The following is a 19,135-nucleotide window of genomic DNA, read 5'->3' as shown; positions in this document are numbered from 1 at the left end:
GTCCTTTGAGCCTACTCCACGACTTAATAAATCATGGCTAATCTTTTCATGGACTCAGATCCACTTACTGGCCCTCTCACCGTATCCCTTAATTCCTTTATTGTTCAAAAAAATCTACCTTACTTTAAAAAATGTTTACTGAAGTAGCATCAACTCCATAGATTTACAACCCTCTGGGTGAAGAAGTTGCTTCTCAATTCAGTCCTAAATCTGCTCCCTCTAATCTTGAGGCAATGCCCTCTTGTCCTAGTTTCACCTGCCAGTGGAAACATCCTCCCTACCTCTATCTTATCCATTCCCTTCATAATTTTATGTTTCTATAAGATCCCCCCTCATTCTTCTGAATTCCAATGAATATAATCCCAGCCTACTCAGTCTGTCCTCATGAAACAACCCCCTCTCAACTCCGGAATCAACCTAGTGAACCCACTCTGCACCCTCTCCAGTGCCAATACATCCTTTCTCAAGTAAGGAGAACAAAACTATGTGCAGTACTCCAGGTGTGGCCTCACCAGCAACCTGTACAGCTGCAACATAACCTCCCTGCTTTTAAACTCAATCCCTTTCGCAATGAAGGACAAAATTTCATCTGCCTTCCTACCAACCCTCTGTGATTCATGCACAAGGACACCCAGGTCCCTCTGCATAGCAGCATGCTGCAACTTTTTACCATTCAAATAATAATCCTTTTTACTGTTACTCCTACAAAAATGGATGACTTTGCATTTACTAACATTGTATTCCATCTGCCAGACCTTTGCCCACTCATTCAAAGTATCTATGTTCCTCTGCAAAGTTTCACAGTCCTCTGTACACTTTGCTCTGCCACTCATCTTTCTGTCAATGTTTATAGATGACACTCTACACGTGGTCCCCAACATGTAACTTGTGAATAAATGCAATCCCAACACCGATCCCTGAGGCACACCACTAGTCACTGATTGCCAACCAGAATAGTGCTCACTTATCCCCACTCTTCGCTTCTGTTACTCAACCAGTCCTCTACTCATGTTAATACTTCACCTGTAATGCCAGGAATCTCTATGTTATGCAGCTTTGTCATATGGCGAGGGGTTAAGGCTTGGAATGCATTACCTGACAATGTTTAGTTTTGGGATTTAAATGGGAATTAAATGGTTAACAGAAGAGAAAGCATGCATAGGGTTATGGAGCAAAGGCAGAAAAATGGTACTGAGTGAGATACTCAATTAGAGAGTCAATACTCTCAGTATGGGCTGAACGTCCTCCTCTTACTCTGTAGCAGGGTTCTATGATTCTAATTCTGGGATTCCAACCAGCAGTAGCATCAGGATGCCACAAAATGCGTGACTACATCAGGGGTGTGTATAACCGTAGAATAGCTTGAACAGGAGGCAAGAAAGTGGCTCATTCTTTATATAGAATCGGTCATTTTGAAACCCAAGCTACATATGCATAGTTTGAAACCATTGCATGATAATAGTGGCTGCCAGCACTGTAAAAGCCTGAAGTGAGCCTCTTTCCACTTGCTTACCTTGCCCTGCAAATATTTATGGACACGAAATGGGACTTTCATTCCCATCGGTGAGAATGACCCACATCTGAGAGATGCTGGGCAAGCAAATGGCTAATAGCTCTCTTGCCCCAGCAACAGCATTGAGAGTAGTGGTCATCTATCATCATAACCCTCTCATCCTTTCTCTCTCGTATGCTTGTTTACCTTCACTTTAATGCTAATGACACGAGTACCTCAGTAAGACATTGAGATGGCAGCAGAGTCATGGGTCCCACTGCTCTTTTGGTGTGCTAAATTTAACATTACTGTCATCATGTGGAAATTTTTAAAAAATATTGTTTATGGGATGTGGGGCCACTGGCTGAATTAGCATTTATTGACCAATCCAAAATATCCAGAGGACAGTGAGAGTCAATCACATTGCTATAGGTCTGGGATCATGTGTAAGCCATACAGGTAAGGAGGGCAGATTTCCTTCTCTAAAGCACTTTAATAACAGAATTTTATGACATTTGAAAGTCACGTTTACACAAGCTTTTAATTCCAGATTTTCATTTAATTCAAATCTCACCATTTGTCATGATGAGGCTTGAACCTTTTGTCCTTAGAACACTTGCATTGACAGTAGACACACCACCAGAAATACTTTCAGTGCTACATTAGGAAAATGACGTTTTAAAATTATGTTGCTTAGTTTGCAAAATCTCAAGTAAAATGAATGCAATGCTGTTTATTTTTCGGCAGTTCAGTGCACCTCTGCAACAATGCCATTCAGAAGCGATTAAAGCCCTCTGCCAAGCGTAACCCACTCGTGCCAAAAGAGAGCATGTGGTCAAGTAATCAGTTCCAAGACTATTTAAGAATTAAAGGCCACGGGAACATCTGGCAGGAGACTGTCTACCCTTCCATGAAAAGGGCTATCATTTGTTCTTTGGTGACGGTTCAGGCCATTGTACAAGCACGCAAAAACAATTTTGCACTATATGGTGCTGATTTCTTGCTGGGAGAAGATTTTAAACCCTGGCTAATTGAGATCAACTTGAGTCCAAGCATGTCACGTTCTACATCTGTTACTACAATATTGTGTGCTAATGTACAGGAAGACACAATCAAAGTAGTCATTGACAGAAAATATAATAGCAAGTGTAATATTGGACGTTTTGAGTGTCTGTCTAAACAGGTAAGGCTACCTTACATCCGTTGCTACATTTTTCGGAATAAGCATTGCTGTGTCTGGGATTATAATGTTTTCTAATGTCTGTAGTTGCGTAATGTCATTCTCGCAAATAGAAATGACTACACATCATAATTGTTGTGGTTTGTTCTTAAAGATGCTTGTTCTCTTTGAACTAAAATTCATAATTTCATTGTCCTGCTTTAGAGCGAAATGAACTGCACTGATGCTCTTTCACCTGTGAATATTGTTGTTATTTTAGCTGATTTTCTTATTGGTCAAGTCAGATTGCAGACGAAACCTGGCTTGATAGAACATATTTTGAGTATTTTTTAATAATAATAAAGTATCTTTCACAAAGGCATAAGCACACAATGCTGCAGATTTGGTTTTAACAATAAAACAGAAATTTATTATGCAACGAAAAAGCAGATAAAATAGTATAAAACCAAGTTACTTGTGTATAACACAATTTAAAATCTTTAAAAACACAGTAAAAATGCAATCCTATCAATCTCAACATCATCACTTTACATACTCAAACATCTCCCACCTTTGTAAGTTTAATGTAACTGTTTCTTTCAATTCCTGGTCTTGAACATTAGATGGCCTCTTCCTTCATTAGTTATACAACCGAGCTTAGACCTTCTCAATTTTCAGTAACTTCTTCAGGATTCTAACTCAACACTTCTGATCTGGAACTTTCAAATGAAAATCTTTACACTGAGGTAATGTATTCCTTAAAAGGTTTCAAGCTATCTCCTTTCTTCAGGAGATATGGGGTGGCACGGTGGCTAGCACTGCTACCTCATAGCACCAGGGTCCCAAGTTCAATTCTCACCTCAGGTGACTGTGTGGAGTTTGCACATTCTCCCCATGTCTGCATGAGGTTTCCTCTGGGTGCTCCGGTTTCCTCCCACAGTCCAAAGATGTGCAGGTCAGGTAAATTGGTCATGCTAAAGCATTAGTCAGAGGGAAATGGGTCTGGGTGGGTTACTCTTCAGCGGGACGGGATGGGTCTACACTGTAGAGAATCTAATCTAATCTACTGTTTCACACATCTAACTTCCACTGGCACATTTGTGTAAAGATTTTCAACGTATGGGCTTTTCTCTTAAGCAAAAACAAAATCCTTCTAAACCAAAAGCAAGCTAATACTCCTCACTGTTCACTCTGGCCACTTGTAAAACTCTCCCAATGCAAACAAATCCCTATTATCGTCCCAGGTACTCAATCTCTCATACTGTTTTAAAAAGTAATGAGTCTAGAAATGCTGACAAATTAATTATTAACCACCCCCTTGTTGTGGGGAAAAACACCAGTCTCAGAGTCAGAATCAAGATTCAATGACAGTGTTTATTGCACAAGGAAATATTGGAGCTCCAGGGAGAGAAAGACACCAACAGCACAGTGGTAAAAACAATGACTGTAGATGCTGGAAACCAGATTCTGGATTAGTGGTGCTGGAAGTGCACAGCAGTTAGGGCAGCATCCAAGTAGCTTCGAAATTGACGTTTCGGGCAAAGGCCCTTCATCAGGAATAAAGGCAGTGAGCCTGAAGCGTGGAGAGATAAACTAGAGGAGGGTGGGGCTTGGGGAGAAAGTAGCATAGAGTACAATGGGTGAGTGGGAGAGGGGGATGAAGGTGATAGGTCAGGGAGGAGAGGGTGGAGTGGATAGGTGGAAAAGAAGATAGGCAGGTAGGACAAGTCCGGACAAGTCAAGGGGACAGTTACGGAGCTGGAAGTTTAGAACTCGGGTGAGGTGGGGGAAGGGGAAATGAGGAAACTGTTGAAGTCCACGTTGATACCCTGGGGTTGAAGTGTTCTGAGGCAGAAGATGAGGCGTTCTTCCTCCAGGCGTCTGGTGGTGAGGGAGCGGCGGTGAAGGAAGCCCAGGACCTCCATGTCCTCGGCAGAGTGGGAGGGGGAGTTGAAATGTTGGGCCATGGGGCGGTGTGGTTGATTGGTGCGGGTGTCCCGGAGATGTTCCCTAAAGCGCTCTGCTAGGAGGCGCCCAGTCTCCCCAATGTAGAGGAGACCACATCGGGAGCAACGGATACAATAAATGATATTAGTGGATGTGCAAGTAAAACTTTGGTGGATGTGGAAGGCTCCTTTAGGGCCTTGGATAGAGGTGAGGAAGGAGGTGTGGGCGCAAGTTTTACAGTTCCTGTGGTGGCAGGGGAAAGTGCCAGGATTAGAGGGTGGGTTGTTTGGGGGCGTGGACCTGACCAGGTAGTCACGGAGGGAACGGTCTTTGCGGAAGGCGGAAAGGGGTGGGGAGGGAAATCTATCCCTGGTGGTGGGGTCTGTTTGGAGGTGGCGGAAATGTCGGCGGATGATTTGGTTTATGCGAAGGTTGGTAGGGTAGAAGGTGAGCACCAGGGGCGTTCTGTCCTTGTTACGGTTGGAGGGGTGGGGTCTGAGGGCAGAGGTGCGGGATGTGGACGAGATGCGTTGGAGGGCATCTTTAGCCACGTCGGAAGGGAAATTGCGGTCTCTAAAGAAGGAGGCCATCTGGTGTGTTCTGTGGTGGAACTGGTCCTCATGGGAGCAGATCCGGCGGTGGCGGAGAAATTGGGAATACGGGATGGCATTTTTGCAAGAGGTAGGGTGGGAAGAGGTGTAATCCAGGTAGCTGTGGGAGTCGGTGGGTTTGTAAAAAATGTCAGTGTCAAGTCGGTCGTCATTAATGGAGATGGAGAGGTCCAGGAAGGGGAGGGAGGTGTCAGAGATGGTCCAGGTAAATTTAAGGTCAGGGTGAAATGTGTTGGTGAAGTTGATGAATTGCTCAACCTCCTCGCGGGAGCACGAGGTGGCGCCAATGCAGTCATCAATGTAGCGGAGGAAGAGGTGGGGAGTGGTGCTGGTGTAATTACGGAAGATCAACTGCTCTATGTAGCCAACAAAGAGACAGGCATAGCTGGGACCCATACGTGTGGACAGGCATAGCTGGGCACAGTGGTCAGCTGCAAGTCTTCTCTCAACCAAGAGCACATGTCAAGGTGCTTTTATGCATCTTGTGATACAATAGGTCAGTGATGAGATTATTGTTTTTGTAACATGGTTTGTTTATGGCAATCAATGCAGAATCATTGATAGTTTTGATATAGTGTTTGTCAATTCCAGCGCGCACTTTGTTAATTTTTGCATGGTCTTTGTCAGTTTCAATGTCTGCACAGAAGACCTGAGAAGGATGATTATTGCAGCCCTGGCTATTAGCATTTCATATCGAATCCGTATCAAGCTGTTAGCGTTTCTATAAGAGGTGTTGGCTTGACCCAGACACTTCGGCAGGCAGCGTTTGTTACTTATGTGTATTTTCTCCCCCACCCACCTTAAACTAATCAACTGGATTGTGAGTGCATTGTGTGGCATTCTGGTGGCCCCAGGCAGTGTCTGTATCTACTCTGCTGTTTCTCTCCATATTGTGATCCAGTGGCCATCTTGCATGTCAAGTTGGCCAACTAATGGCTCAGGGGCCATCTTATGTGTCCGTATACCTAATGTCACCCTATCCTGTGCCACCTCCCTCTTCACCCCCGTGCATACAGTCCAAAAAACAGTCACCTTAATTCATACTGCATCTGCTCTAATTACACACCCACAGTGCTTGTGAAATTTGTTGTTTTCTCATTCTGTAATATGACCAAGCCCTTTGCGTTTGCATTGACTGGCATATCCTCATTATCTGCACTATTTCCAGGAAAGAAAATACCTCAGCAAAACAGCTCATTCTCTTCAAGCAACAATCCTGTCCAAAGATAAGTAGGATTGTTTAATGTTTCTGGCTCAATCTTAATGCATCGAAGAAATTCTGGGAATTTCATTTCTATTCAGCTGTGGATGGTGTCTGCCTGTAGTTCTTGATGATCCCACATCTCATATATTCTGAAGCCATTAAAGAATCCTGATATTTAATTTCTTAAACATTTTAGAATGTATACATTTTTCTAATTGATTGAGCGGTTCCTATTTTTTATTTTTTTTCAGGTACAGGTTCTGGGTAACAGCTATTCATTTTAAAAAAATGTATTTGTACTGTTGGTGGGACTGCACTCTGACATAAGCATAATGGAAAGATTGCCAATCGTTATGTATCTTACAAAACATTCCTAGTTGTACACTGCATATTCCAACTTCAGAAGGCAAAGATTTGCAAGGCCCAATTTTAAGCCATTGAAAACCTACAGCCATGAGCAGTGTTAGAATCGGATCTGAGCACATGGTCTTTATTACCAGCATGTAACTTTTGGGATTATCTGTAAGGCCTTTTTGTAGGTGTCTCATGGTTGGGGGTGGAGGGTTTGCAGGACAGGGTTAAGCTTCCCTAGTGGCTATTGGATAACATCTCCTTATTTGCATAAAGAACATTAAAATTTTAAAAAATCTTCTTTTCACAATTGTGTTGGTCTGCCAAGAAACTCTTGGTACAAATTGTATTTGGTTCTTGATGATAATACTGGAAACATCACACACACATTAAAAAACACCTTGCCATCTTTGGGTGGGTGCCTTTAACATTTGAAACATAGAAATAGAAAATATGTGCAGGAGTAGGCCATTGGGTGGGAGAGGGAGAGAGAAGAATTTAGAAATTGGTGTCCAATATAGAAACATAGAAGATAGGAGCAGGAGGAGGCCATTCGGCCCTTTGATCATGATCATGGCTGATCGTCCAACTCAATAGCCTAATCCTCTTTCTCCCCAGAACCTTTGATCCCAATTGCCCCAAGTGCTATATCTAGCTGCCTCTTGAATGCATTCAATGTTTTGGCATCAACTACTTTCTGTGCTAAAGAATTCCACAGGGTTCACCACTCTTTGGGTGAACAAATGTCTCCTCATCTCCATCTTAAATGGTCCACCCCCAATCCTCAGACTGTGACTACTGGTTCTGGACACACCCACCATTGGGAACATCTTCCCTGCATCTACCCTGTTTAGACGTCTTAAAATTTTATAAGTCTCTATGAAAATCCCCCCCAACTTGTCTGAACTCCAGCGAAACCAATCCTAACCTAGTCAGTCTCTCCTCATATGTTAGTCCTGTCATCCCCAGAAGCAGCCTGGTAAACCTTGCTGAATGCAGACTACAAATTCCTGTCTAAGGTCATCGCCAACTGTGTCAGGTCTGCTCTGAGATGGAACAAATCTGTTCTGTACCAGGCAGGACAATTTCTGAGAACTTTGCGCTCCTCAGGGATACAGTCATCCACATGCAGGACAGGGCAGGGGAGTGGACGTCTGCCTCATCAGCCTGGACCAGGAGAAGGCCTTTGAGAGGACATTGCAGACGTATATGTGGGACATGTTGTCCAAATGGGCTTTGGGGAGGGAATCGCAATTGGATCCGTCTGCTCTACACCAACATCGTTAGCACACTCTCAATTAATGAGCAATAATCAGAAAGCTTCCTGCTCAGATCCAGAGTCAGACAGGGCTACCCACTCTATCCTGCCTTGGTTGTGTGTCGTATAGAGCCATTTACTGAGTCCATCAGGAAGGATATGAGCCTGAGCGGGGTGACTATTCCAGGTACACGGGTGATGTCGCCGTTTTCTGCTCAGATCTGCTGTCAGTGTGCAGACACAGAGGCATCTGTGACCACTTTGAACTGGCCTTGGGAGCCAGGATAAGTGGAGACAGGAGCAAGGCCAAGGTTTTTGGGAACTAGGTGGACCAGTTCACCGTCAGGGCAGATCTCCTGAAGGTGCTGGGAGTACGCACAAAATCTTGGGAGGAGTGCATCGTTAAAGTGAAGCAGAAACTGGTCTTTTGGGAGCACTGCTCCCTCTCCATTGTGGATAAAAACCTGGTTATCAGGTGTGAGACACTCTTGCTCTGTTGTTGTACGTGTTGCAAGTCTGGCCCATACCCCAAAACTGCACTGTTTCAGTCACCCAAGCCATTTTCCATTTCACCTGGAAGTCTAAGATAGACTAGGTCTGTGGGAACTCCATGCACAAAACTCTGGAAAAGAGTGGGGGGAAAGAATATACCCAATGTTTCCCTCATTCTGATGGCCACCATTGTGTGCGGTTGCATCAAGCTGTGCATAGACCCTTGGTACATAAACATCAACTGTCACTACGTACTGAGGTTCTACTGGCCCCAGTGTTGCAAAGGAACAGACAGGCCTAAATGCTGTGGAACGTTCCAAGTAGTTGGACCGATCTGTATCACCTCTCTTTTGTAGAGAAATGTGCAAAGAAAAACACATTTGACCATTGGTCCATCAGGAAGTGGTCAAATCTTGAGGGAAAAGGAGAGTGGATCCTGTGACGTGGTTTCCTGAACAGACTGTCAAAGTCATTTGGCAGAATGCCTCATCACCAGAACTTGGCTGGTGGTGAGAAGGGCACTGCCTCTGAGTTCCTACATTTACACCTGCTCAGCTTGCAGCTGCGGGAGGGTTAATACTGTCACATATCTCCTTCTAAAATGGGTCTTTGCAAAGGAAGTCTGGAGGAAGATGTGATAGTTTTTGTTGAGGTTCGTCCCAAGCAGCTCCATGAGGCAAGATGGTGTTCTCTACCGTCTATTCCTCAGGATTGCTTGAGACACATCAACTGTGCCTGGAGGACCATCAACTTGGTGAAAGATGCTCTTTGGTCTGCCTGAACCTTGTTGGTCTTCCAGCACAAGGAGTAGACCTCGACTGAGTGTTGCTGACTGGCACATTCCAAGGTCCAGGACTATGTGCTGAGGGATGCACTAAAGCTTGGGGCTGCTGCAAGACGCAGTGGGGAAAAGTCACTGGTTGAGGTCTTTCTACTGAAGATAAATGGGGCTCCATTCAATTATCGGACCATCCTAGTACCTCAAATATATGTAAGTATTAGCAATGTGTAAGAGAATTCTTGGGTTTGTTGGGATAGAGTCAAAGTTCAACATTTTGTATGTTGCTCGATATGCAACTGTGCAGAAGTAAACTGCTTTTGTGTCATAGAATACATACAGAGCTTTTTTTATGAATCAAGTATATTTTTGAAATTTAACAAAAGCCTGCACCACCATTCAATATGATCATGGCTAATCGTGCCATTCCAGTATCCCATTCCCACTTTCTTTCCATATCCCTTGATCACTTTAGCCGCAAAGGCCACGTCCAATTCCTTCTCGAATATATTTAGTGAACTGGGCCAAACAGCTTCCTGTGGGAGAGAATTCCACAGGTTCACAACTCTGAATGAACAAATTCTTCCTCATCTCAGTTCTGAATAGCTCACCCCTTATTCTTACACTGTGACCCCTTCTTCCCACATCTAGCCTGTCCAGTCCCATCAGGAATTTATATATTTCCATGAGATCCCTCCCTGAACCTTCTAAAATCCAGTGAGTACAAGCCCAGTCAATTCAGTCTTTCCCAGTGCATTGATTTGGAATTCAAGTGTAAATTTAAACCTGTCAGCTCCCAGCAGTATTAGAGTTCATCTGGGGCAAGAAGCTGAATATGCCAGTCAGCAACACTCAGTTGAGGTCTACTCCTTGTGCTGGAAGACCAACAAGGTTCAGGCAGACCAAAGAGCATCTTTCACCAAGTTGATGGTCCTCCATGCACAGTTGATGTTTGTCTCAAGCAATCCTTGGGAATACACTGTAGACACATTCCAAGGTCCAGGACTACGTGCTGAGGGATGTACTAAAGCTTGTAGCAGCTGCCCCCAAGGCACAATGGGGAAAGATCACCATCTATGATCTTTCTGTCAAAGTTAAATGGGAGTCTGTTCAGTTATTGGATCGTCCTGGTGCCTCAAATGTATGTTAATGTGTCTTGTACAAGTAAGAAATGCCTTGGGTTTATTTTTCTGGGTAGAGTCTAACTCCAATGTTTGTTTGTTTCTTGATATATTACTGTACAGAACTGAACTGCTTTAGTGACTATGCACGCATGTAAAGATATTTCTTATGAATAAAGTATATTTTTGACATTCAAGAAGAGTTCTCGAGTGATTTTAATTGTATACTTGACTTTTTCAGGGCAAGCAAGATTAAGATAGTTTCCGCACTGTTACATTTTCCTTTGTTTTATCAAATTCCTTTGTATAACCAGTGCTTTAGTATTGCCACAAAAATGTAAAATGTTTGTACGCATTAAATGGAAAACTATAAATTGTAAGAGTGACACCAAACCACCCTTTCTATATGGGTATTCTTAATACTTTATTATTTACGTTATAAACAATGTCGTACACTTAACATATTTATGCATACATAAGTTGCTAATTTTTGCCACATGGATCTGTAGTGGAGAATTTCTACAGGTTAAATAATTTAAAAGCATTAAGGAGCTTTGAGATGCACAAACTCCGTGAAAAGTAGTCAACCCAATTTAAAGTTATTTTACAATGGAAGTTATATAATGAATAAATTAATCAATCAAGCTCCAGGCTCTCCCCATCAACCAGCATAATGGGAGTGCAGCGATTGCAGAGAAACCTTTGCTGCCACCTTCCATGATGTAGAGGTGCCGGTGTTAGACTGGGGTGGATGAGATCAGAACTCACACGACACCAGGTTATAATCAAACAGGTTTATTTGAAATCGAAACCTTTCAGAGTGCTTCTCCTCTGTCAGATGAAATGGCTTCCGGCTTGAGGAAAGATGGGCAATAAATGTTAACTTTGTAACAGACATTGTCAGAATTACAGCTTTTTAGAGTAGAAGAGTTGCAGAAAATAAAATGGTGAGCCATATGAAAGGAGCCATGTCTTATCCTCCGAAAACTTCTGTTTGTCAGCAAAAAGAGTTGTCCTACCAAATTTAGTACGTGCCGGCTATTGGGTGAAATGGATACTGATTTGACTATCTGCAATCTATAATTTTTCATCTCCTCCCAGTTATGTTTAAATGGATCATCTAGCTGAGCATTAAAAGCAGATAGTGGAACTCAATGGTCATAATACTAGATGATGCACATGCGTATGTAAACACCACAATTTCGTAGATTGATTTTGCAATCTTTTATAGTTTATCTAATGTCTGACATGCACAAAAATAGGTGGGACAATTGAAAGCCTGGTAACAAACTGAAGTTTTCAGTGAATAAAATCAACCCATTTGAATTGAATTATGAAATTACTTCTGTCGTTCTCTGCATTTCCTGAAGAGTTGGTGCAATTTCCTTCAAATTTACTGGCCAATGTTGCAGGACTGTTGTTTTTGTTGTGGTCTGTTTCATGTCATACTATTCTGAGACCATTTTTTGGTGTGTTCCTATTTGCATCACAATTGTATTTCTTTTTCATTTTTATTTGGTCTTGTTTACAGCCAGACATGTAGAATAAAGAAGATTCCAAAGCAATTTTCAGGTGACAAATTGACAACTAGTCACTATTATAGTTTAGAAAAGCATTTTTTTAAAATGACTGTTTAATCTGTTTATGATGATGTTAGTTGAGGGGAAATGTCAGTCAGGAGAACTTCCTGACATGTTGCCAATATATCTCTGGGTTTTTTTATTCAGGATTTTCATGCAACATCATTTTCAAAAGGCGGCTTCTCCAGCAATATCGTACTGCACTGAAATGTCAATCTTTATATGTTCAAGTCCTGAATTGAGTGTGAACTTGGACATCCTGACTTGAAAGCAACCATTCCAGAACTGCGCTAAGGCAATGTTTGCTACCATGTCAAATTTAGGAAGAAATACATCACAGTCTATGAGAGTTTAATAAAAATATTTGTAAGAGTCTCCACAAATAACAGCAAGGTCAATTGCCAGATGATCGGATTTTTAGTAATGTTGCTTGAAGCATAACTCATGCACAAAATATCAAGAGAGCTCTTCTGGTCTTCCATGAACAGTGACATGGACTCCTTTACATCCACTCAACAGGGCAGATACAGCTGTGTTTTAATGCATATTTTGGAAGATAACATTATTGATAGTTCTCGACTTCCACAGCGCTGGTGTAAATGTCACCTAGTCCGTGCAACAAAGTCATAATTTGTGAAATCACAGAGTAAATATGGCCATTGTTTCTAGGCAGCTGTTTAAAAAAATGCACTCTCAAGCAGCCACATCTGATATGGGGGGAACACATTTGGATTTACAGAGGTTTGTCCAAAGACAGGTTCTGGAAAATCCATTAGGGAAGACTGCAACTTCGCACATTTGTTTCCTGCCCACTATCTGATTTTTGTGGCTCAGTTCCACCAAATTGGGATTTGCTGAAAAGAGTGTTCCTTTTCGAAACGAAAGTTTCTTTTCTACAGACATGGTAAAGGAAAGACAATCCAAATTAAAATCTAATTCAGACACCGAGTCTTTTGATACTACTGCCACAAACAGCTCTGTCCAGTACTATTGTCCGAACATAATTGAAACAATAGCATTTTAGTGCTTTCATTATTCCTCATTGCTGTGCAATACTTTAATATATATTTAAATTCTAATATCTCAGTGAGTTTCTGAATTAAGCCTCTCACATATTTCCTGCCAATCTCACATTGGTGATCATTCTTTCTCCTTGTTTACTCACAGCTGGTCTCTTTAAATACCAGGGGCTTTTTTGCTGGGTTTGATAAACAGTGGATTATCTCAGTGTAATTCATCTGAAATCAGTCAAAGTAATCGTAGGAGGAGAAGACTTAATCAAGGACGAATAATCCTATGATTTATTAGCAAAAGGAAAGAGTAAAAGGGGAAGCAAACCTTAAATGAACAAAGGCAAACGATTAGACCGGAAATTAATCTTAAATCCTTCATATTAACAAATAACTTAAGGTTATTTTTTTCCCTTGTGACTCATGCTGACTGCAGTTATATTGCATAAGCAACCTCCAAGTACTTTAGCCGATTACAATTCTATTTGCATAAATCTACATTGTTTGATGATATGGGGCATTACAACTGATCCAATCTGATTCTGTGTTAGCACACATTCATTTGATTTTTTTCCAGTGGAACGTCTTAGCTATTACCACGAATGCGATCCTGGCTGAATTTTCGATAACCTACCCTTGGACCCCAAGCACAACTAAGCAGTCTCACTGAATAATTGATCTTACAATAGATTAGGAATCAAAATTGGTACCTACCCAAGTTGCATAAATCTACACTACATGCTGTGATGCTTTTGAGTGAAAGGGAGACAACATTGAACAGCAATCAATCAATTCAAAATCTGTATGCAAACACATAAAACAAAGAACTGTGCATGTTGGAAAAATCTGAACAAAACTGAAATTGCTGGAGAAACTTGGCACGTCTTGCGACATCTTTGGAGAGAAAGTTAATTAACATTTAGGATCCAGTGACCCTTCTTCAGAACTATTAGTGGCTAGAAAAGGGTGGAATATACTGAAGAATGGGACAGTTGGAAGTGTGAGGGCAAGGGTGGAAAGGATTGAGCAATAGGTGGAGACAGAGCCCAGAGTGAGATGAAGAAGAGTTTGACAGCCAAAAGAATGGACAATGGTAAACCAGGGAGAAAGAAAAGCTGTTAATGGGGACCATGAGTAGGTGAAAATGGATTGGTTGTGCTGAAAGCAGCTCATTAGATGATTTGGCCTGTGATGTAGGGGTGGGTAAAGGACATGGAAGATGTTTAGGCCCTAAAATTATTGGATTCAATACAGAATCCTGAAGGCTGCAGGGTTCCCAAGTGGAAAATGAGATGCTGTTTCTCCAGCTTGTGCTGACCCTCACTGTGGAGTACTCTAGCGGACCCCAGACAGAAGTGTTGGGAACACAGTGGTGTGTTGAAGTGAACCAGGATTGTCCTCGCACTCTCTGGTTAATTTTATTTCAAAAATATACTTAATTCATAGCAAATCTTTATGTATGTACATAGTTACTAAAGCAGTTCAGTTCTTTACAGGAGCATGTGGAGAAACAAACAAACATTGGAGTTTGACTCCATCCAACAAACGAAACTAAGGCATTTCTTACTTCTTGAAGACTATATTTACATACTCTTGAGGGACTGGGAGTGTCCAGTAACTGAACAGCTTCCAGTTGTATGGTCTTTCCCCACTGCGCCTTGGCAACAGCTGCCTCAAGCTTTAGTGCATCCCTTAACACATGGTCCAGGACGTTAGACTGTATCAGTCTGCAACACTCAATCAAGATCAACCTCTAGCTCTGGCAAACCTGAGGACTCTCTGCTTGTTCCTGAAATAGAGGCCTGAACTGCTCCCATTCACCACCATCCTCCTCCACCCAGCTGAGCTCACCTTCACTTTAAACAATTTCTCCTTTAACTCCTATCACTTTCTTCAGATCAAATGTGTAGCCATGGATACCCGCATGGGCCACAGCAATGCCGATCTCTTTGTGGGATTGGTGGAACATTCCTTGTTCCTGTCCTACCGGGGACCCTCACCACAATCTCTCTCTGGTACATTGAATGCTTGTGGACGTGACTGCTTTATCTTGGATGGTGTCAAGTCTCTTGACTGTTATTGGAACTGCACTAATCCGGGCAAGTGAGGAGTACTCCATCACACTCCTGAATTGTGCCTAGTTTGTATGCAGCTTCTATAAAAAGGGGGTTATTAGTATCTATGCAAGTTCAGTAGCTTCAGTCTGAATACAGAATTAGACTGATGAGCTTTCTTTTCCAAATGTAATACATGCTGTAAGCAGTTGGTGGCACTATCAGGTTTGAGAGGACCAGGCTGAAGCCCAGCATGAAGTATAGAGGCATACAGAGTACAAGGTAATGAAAACAGTCGACTGTAAACATGAATGAATGTTAGCTGGTTTGTCTCTTTTTACATGCTGGCAAACATGCTCTGTATTTCTTTAGCACCCTCTTTGTTTTAATTTCAGTGCAAAGTGGTTATACAGGACACCTTGCCAAAGGGACGATTGTGAGGAAAACAGTTAAAATGAGTTTTAGCACGAGGGAGTTTGTTCTGGTGAGACTGTATGACTTTGTAATTTTAAAAAAGGTTTGATTCCAGCATGGAGGAGGACGATAGCATCTTGTCAGAGCATCTTTCCCAGGTGGTTCAGATGCAAAGTAAGCATCTTTCTTTTAAGGAGCAAGGGAAAGTATCCAAAAGGTGACAATGGAAGGAAACAATAAAAGTTGACGCTTTTATCAAATGCAAAGAGCACTATTTTGCAAATAACTTGCAAGATTATGGAGAGCACGGGAGGGAATTGCAAACATTATTACTGGAGACAAAGAGAGCCCCTGAAATCAACGCAGAATATTTGCTCCTTCTGAATGATGAGTTTAGTGGCAGATAAGACATCTCATTGAACAGGAGGCTGGTGACTGGGGTCTTCTGGGACAATTAATGTCCTCTTACGAGCCCATCTCATTGCCATCGACCTAGGGACAGGTGGGTTACTCACCCTGTAGGAGCATGACAAGCAAATCCATACATGTTGCTTGCCAGTTCTCTGGGATGGGGAGTTTTTTTTAGATTACTTACAGCATGGAAACAGGCCCTTCAGCCCAACAAGTCCACACCAACCCACCGAAGCGCACCCCCCCACACCCATTCCCCTACATTTACCCTGCACCTAACACTATGGGCAATTTAGCATAGCCAATTCACCTAACCTGCACATTTTTGGACTGTGGGAGGAAACCGGAGCACCCGGAGGAAACCCACGCAGACATGGGGAGAATGTGCAAATTGAACCCAGGTCTCTGGCACTGTGAGGCAGCAGTGCTAACCACTGTGCCACCGTGCCGCCCACAATGTAGTTCTCCTACATTTGAAGGCACCCAGTGCCTCTGCATTGGGAAGGCAGGTTACTGGAGCAGTAACAGCCACCTCTGTCCTTGTTACCTATCCTCTTACCTTGTGAATTCCAGCCCATGACTGCATTTCTGTTAACACTCAACTGTAGCCTGGGTCCATCCACAATCCTGGACCATAGGTGGGTGTCCTACCTGCAGCAGCTGCCATTTTCTGAGTGGTGCTGCTGTTGAATAGATCTGCCTGCCTCTGATCATCGAGCAGCTTTTAGTGAGCAGTACTTGTACCCCCTTCTGGGGTCCTTACCCCAGGGCCAGCCCAATGCATGGGCTGTTGCAGTTATCCATCTGATGGGTAAGACCACATTGCTTTGACTAAATACTGTCCCAGGAATGGGAATCAGCATGGCATGATGAGCTTGTAACAGATGAGCTGTGATGTAGAGTCACCAGACTGGAAATGTAAACTCTGCTCTCTTTCCAAAGATGCTTCCAGACCTGCTGAGTTTTGCCAGCAATTTGTTTTTGTTTGAGATCTCCAGCATCGACAATTCTGATTCAGTTAGCTGCCAACTTGGCGTTGCCTTCCATCTTCAATGATTTCAGAATCCAGCCAGCCCTGACCGTGCTTTTGAATGACTAATTCCTGAGCAGGAGCCAACTTCATGATGGCTAGCCTCATTCAAAGCTGCTTAATGCTAGCCTGTACCTCTTAAACCATGAGTGCATTGTGGCTAGAGTGAATGCCTGGAGTCATTTGTGAACTGGAACTGAAATGTAAAACATTGAATGATGGCACATTAGGAAAGAAAGTACTGTAGACATTAACATTTTCAGATACATCATTGGACACCTTAGTGAAGGATATGGAAAGGAGGGGAATGCTTTCAAAATATGATCTCTGTAGGCAGTGGAAGCAAATGACTGTGGAGGTCGATGCCAAGAATCAGGACCCAAAAGACCAAGTGTTTTGCCACAAGAGGTTCAGTGACGTTAAGTGATTGCTCAGGTTGGTAAATGCGTCTTCAAACGCTATACACTATCAGCTGTACCATTAGCTTCAGGCCTCCTTTGTGAGGTACATGGAAGGTTAGCTCAAGGATGTGTCAGGCACAGTGAGTGGAAACATTAGAAATTTTTATTTTTGAACAATGAAGGTCAAACCAGTTCAGAAATGAAAGGTTTTGATGGAATGGCTAAAGAAAATATAGGCCTGGCAAAGGGGCCAATGACTACATGTCATAGAGTTAAGATCACTTTCCACAGATCCAAAGGGCTGGAGATGAGAACAATTGTTTTCATTCAGAGTGTCAGTGGGATCTAGCTTTCTGTAGCTTTAGCGGTAGTCGAAGCTGAATTCATAACTAATTTTAAAGGGAGTTGGGCAGGCACTCACAGGATTGTGGAAAATAAGTGGGACTATGAGGCTCAGCATAACTGCATTTTCAAAGAACTCACACAGACAAGATGCACTGAATGTTTAATTTTCTATTATTCTCATTTGAGGGTAAATTTTAAAGCCAGTCGACAGTGGCAAATAAACTGGTGTATCAACATTAATAACTGCTTTATTTACCCAACAGCTTGAAAGTAGTGAAACAGAATCCAAACTTGATTTTGAATGAATTGTGAAGTTCCATTCAGGCTGAAAGTATAACCACAGTTTTAAACATGTGGTAACCACTTCTTACTTTGTGAGTTACATGAAAGGAATGGAAGTGTTGCGAATAACGTGGGGTCCCTTAAAAGCTGATCAACCACAAAGAGACTTTGGAGTGAGGGTTCATAGCTCCTTGAAAGTAGAATCGCAGGTAGATAAGATAGTGAAGAAGGCTTTTGGTATACTTTCTGTTATTGTCAGAACATTAAGAATCAAAGTTGTGGCTGTTCAGGACGTTAGTTAGGCCACTTTTGGAATATTGCGTGCAACTCTGGTCTCCTTCCTATTGGAAGGATGTTATGAAACTTGAAAGAATTCAATAAAGATTTACAAGGATGTTGCCAGGGTTGGAGGGTTTGAGCTATAGGGAGAGGCTGAACAGGCTGGGGCTGTTTTCCCTGGAGCGTCAAAGGCGGAGGGGTGACCTTATAGAGGTTTATGAAATTATGAGGGGCATGGATAGGATAAATAGGCAAAGTCTTTTCCCTGGAGTGGAGGAGTTCAGAACTAGAGGACATAGGTTTAGGGTGAGAGGGGAAAGATAGAAAAGAGACCTAAGGTGCAACTCTTTCACACAGAGGGTGGTACATGGGTGGAATGGGCTGCCAGAGGAAGTGGTGGAGGCTAGTACAATTGCAACATTTAAAAGGCATCTGGTTGGGTATATGAAGAGGAAGGGTTTGGAGGGATATGGGCTGGCTGCTGGCAGGTGGGACATATTGGTGTGGATATCTGGTCAGCATGGATGAGTTGGACCAAAGGGTCTGTTTCCGTACTGTACACCTCTATAACTCTGTGACTCTTACAGCGTTTTAAAAGTCTTCTTTAATGGATTTTTTTTTTGTCTTCCCCACCTCCCCCCCCCCCCCCCACATTGAAGTCCGGATTAGAGGCTTGGTTGGAGCTATAGGTAACCCATCAGTCAGAGTTCCAGATTGCTGGATCTACCCTTCTTCTCGGCCATTTTTGCAGAGGCATGCCCCCTGTCTGCCCTAATTTTGCCGGTGCAAAGGAGCAGTCACAGATCACCCTATCAAAGGGATCCCCAAACCATCTCAGTTCCTCTCCCTAATTTCTACTTCCTATTAAACAATTTATACCCAATATTATTCATCAACAGAGATTAATAGATTTTAA

The 19,135-nt window shown here is 42.6% G+C and overlaps 1 protein-coding gene across 1 annotated transcript in view; it reads left to right on the top strand.

Moving 5' to 3' along the window:
• LOC140466606 (protein monoglycylase TTLL8-like) overlaps positions 1-11,956 on the top strand; it is a 72,781-nt gene extending 60,825 nt beyond the window's left edge. The window contains exons 12-14 of the mRNA XM_072562055.1: positions 2,240-2,675; positions 10,278-10,433; positions 11,945-11,956. Coding sequence (XP_072418156.1) covers positions 2,240-2,675; positions 10,278-10,433; positions 11,945-11,956 — 604 coding nt within the window. The remainder of the gene's footprint in view (positions 1-2,239; positions 2,676-10,277; positions 10,434-11,944) is intronic.
• The last annotated feature ends 7,179 nt before the right edge of the window (positions 11,957-19,135 follow it).

Source organism: Chiloscyllium punctatum, chromosome 44, assembly GCF_047496795.1.
Source record: "Chiloscyllium punctatum isolate Juve2018m chromosome 44, sChiPun1.3, whole genome shotgun sequence".
Classification (NCBI taxonomy): domain Eukaryota; kingdom Metazoa; phylum Chordata; class Chondrichthyes; order Orectolobiformes; family Hemiscylliidae; genus Chiloscyllium; species Chiloscyllium punctatum.
This window is presented reverse-complemented; position numbering and strand designations above follow the sequence as displayed.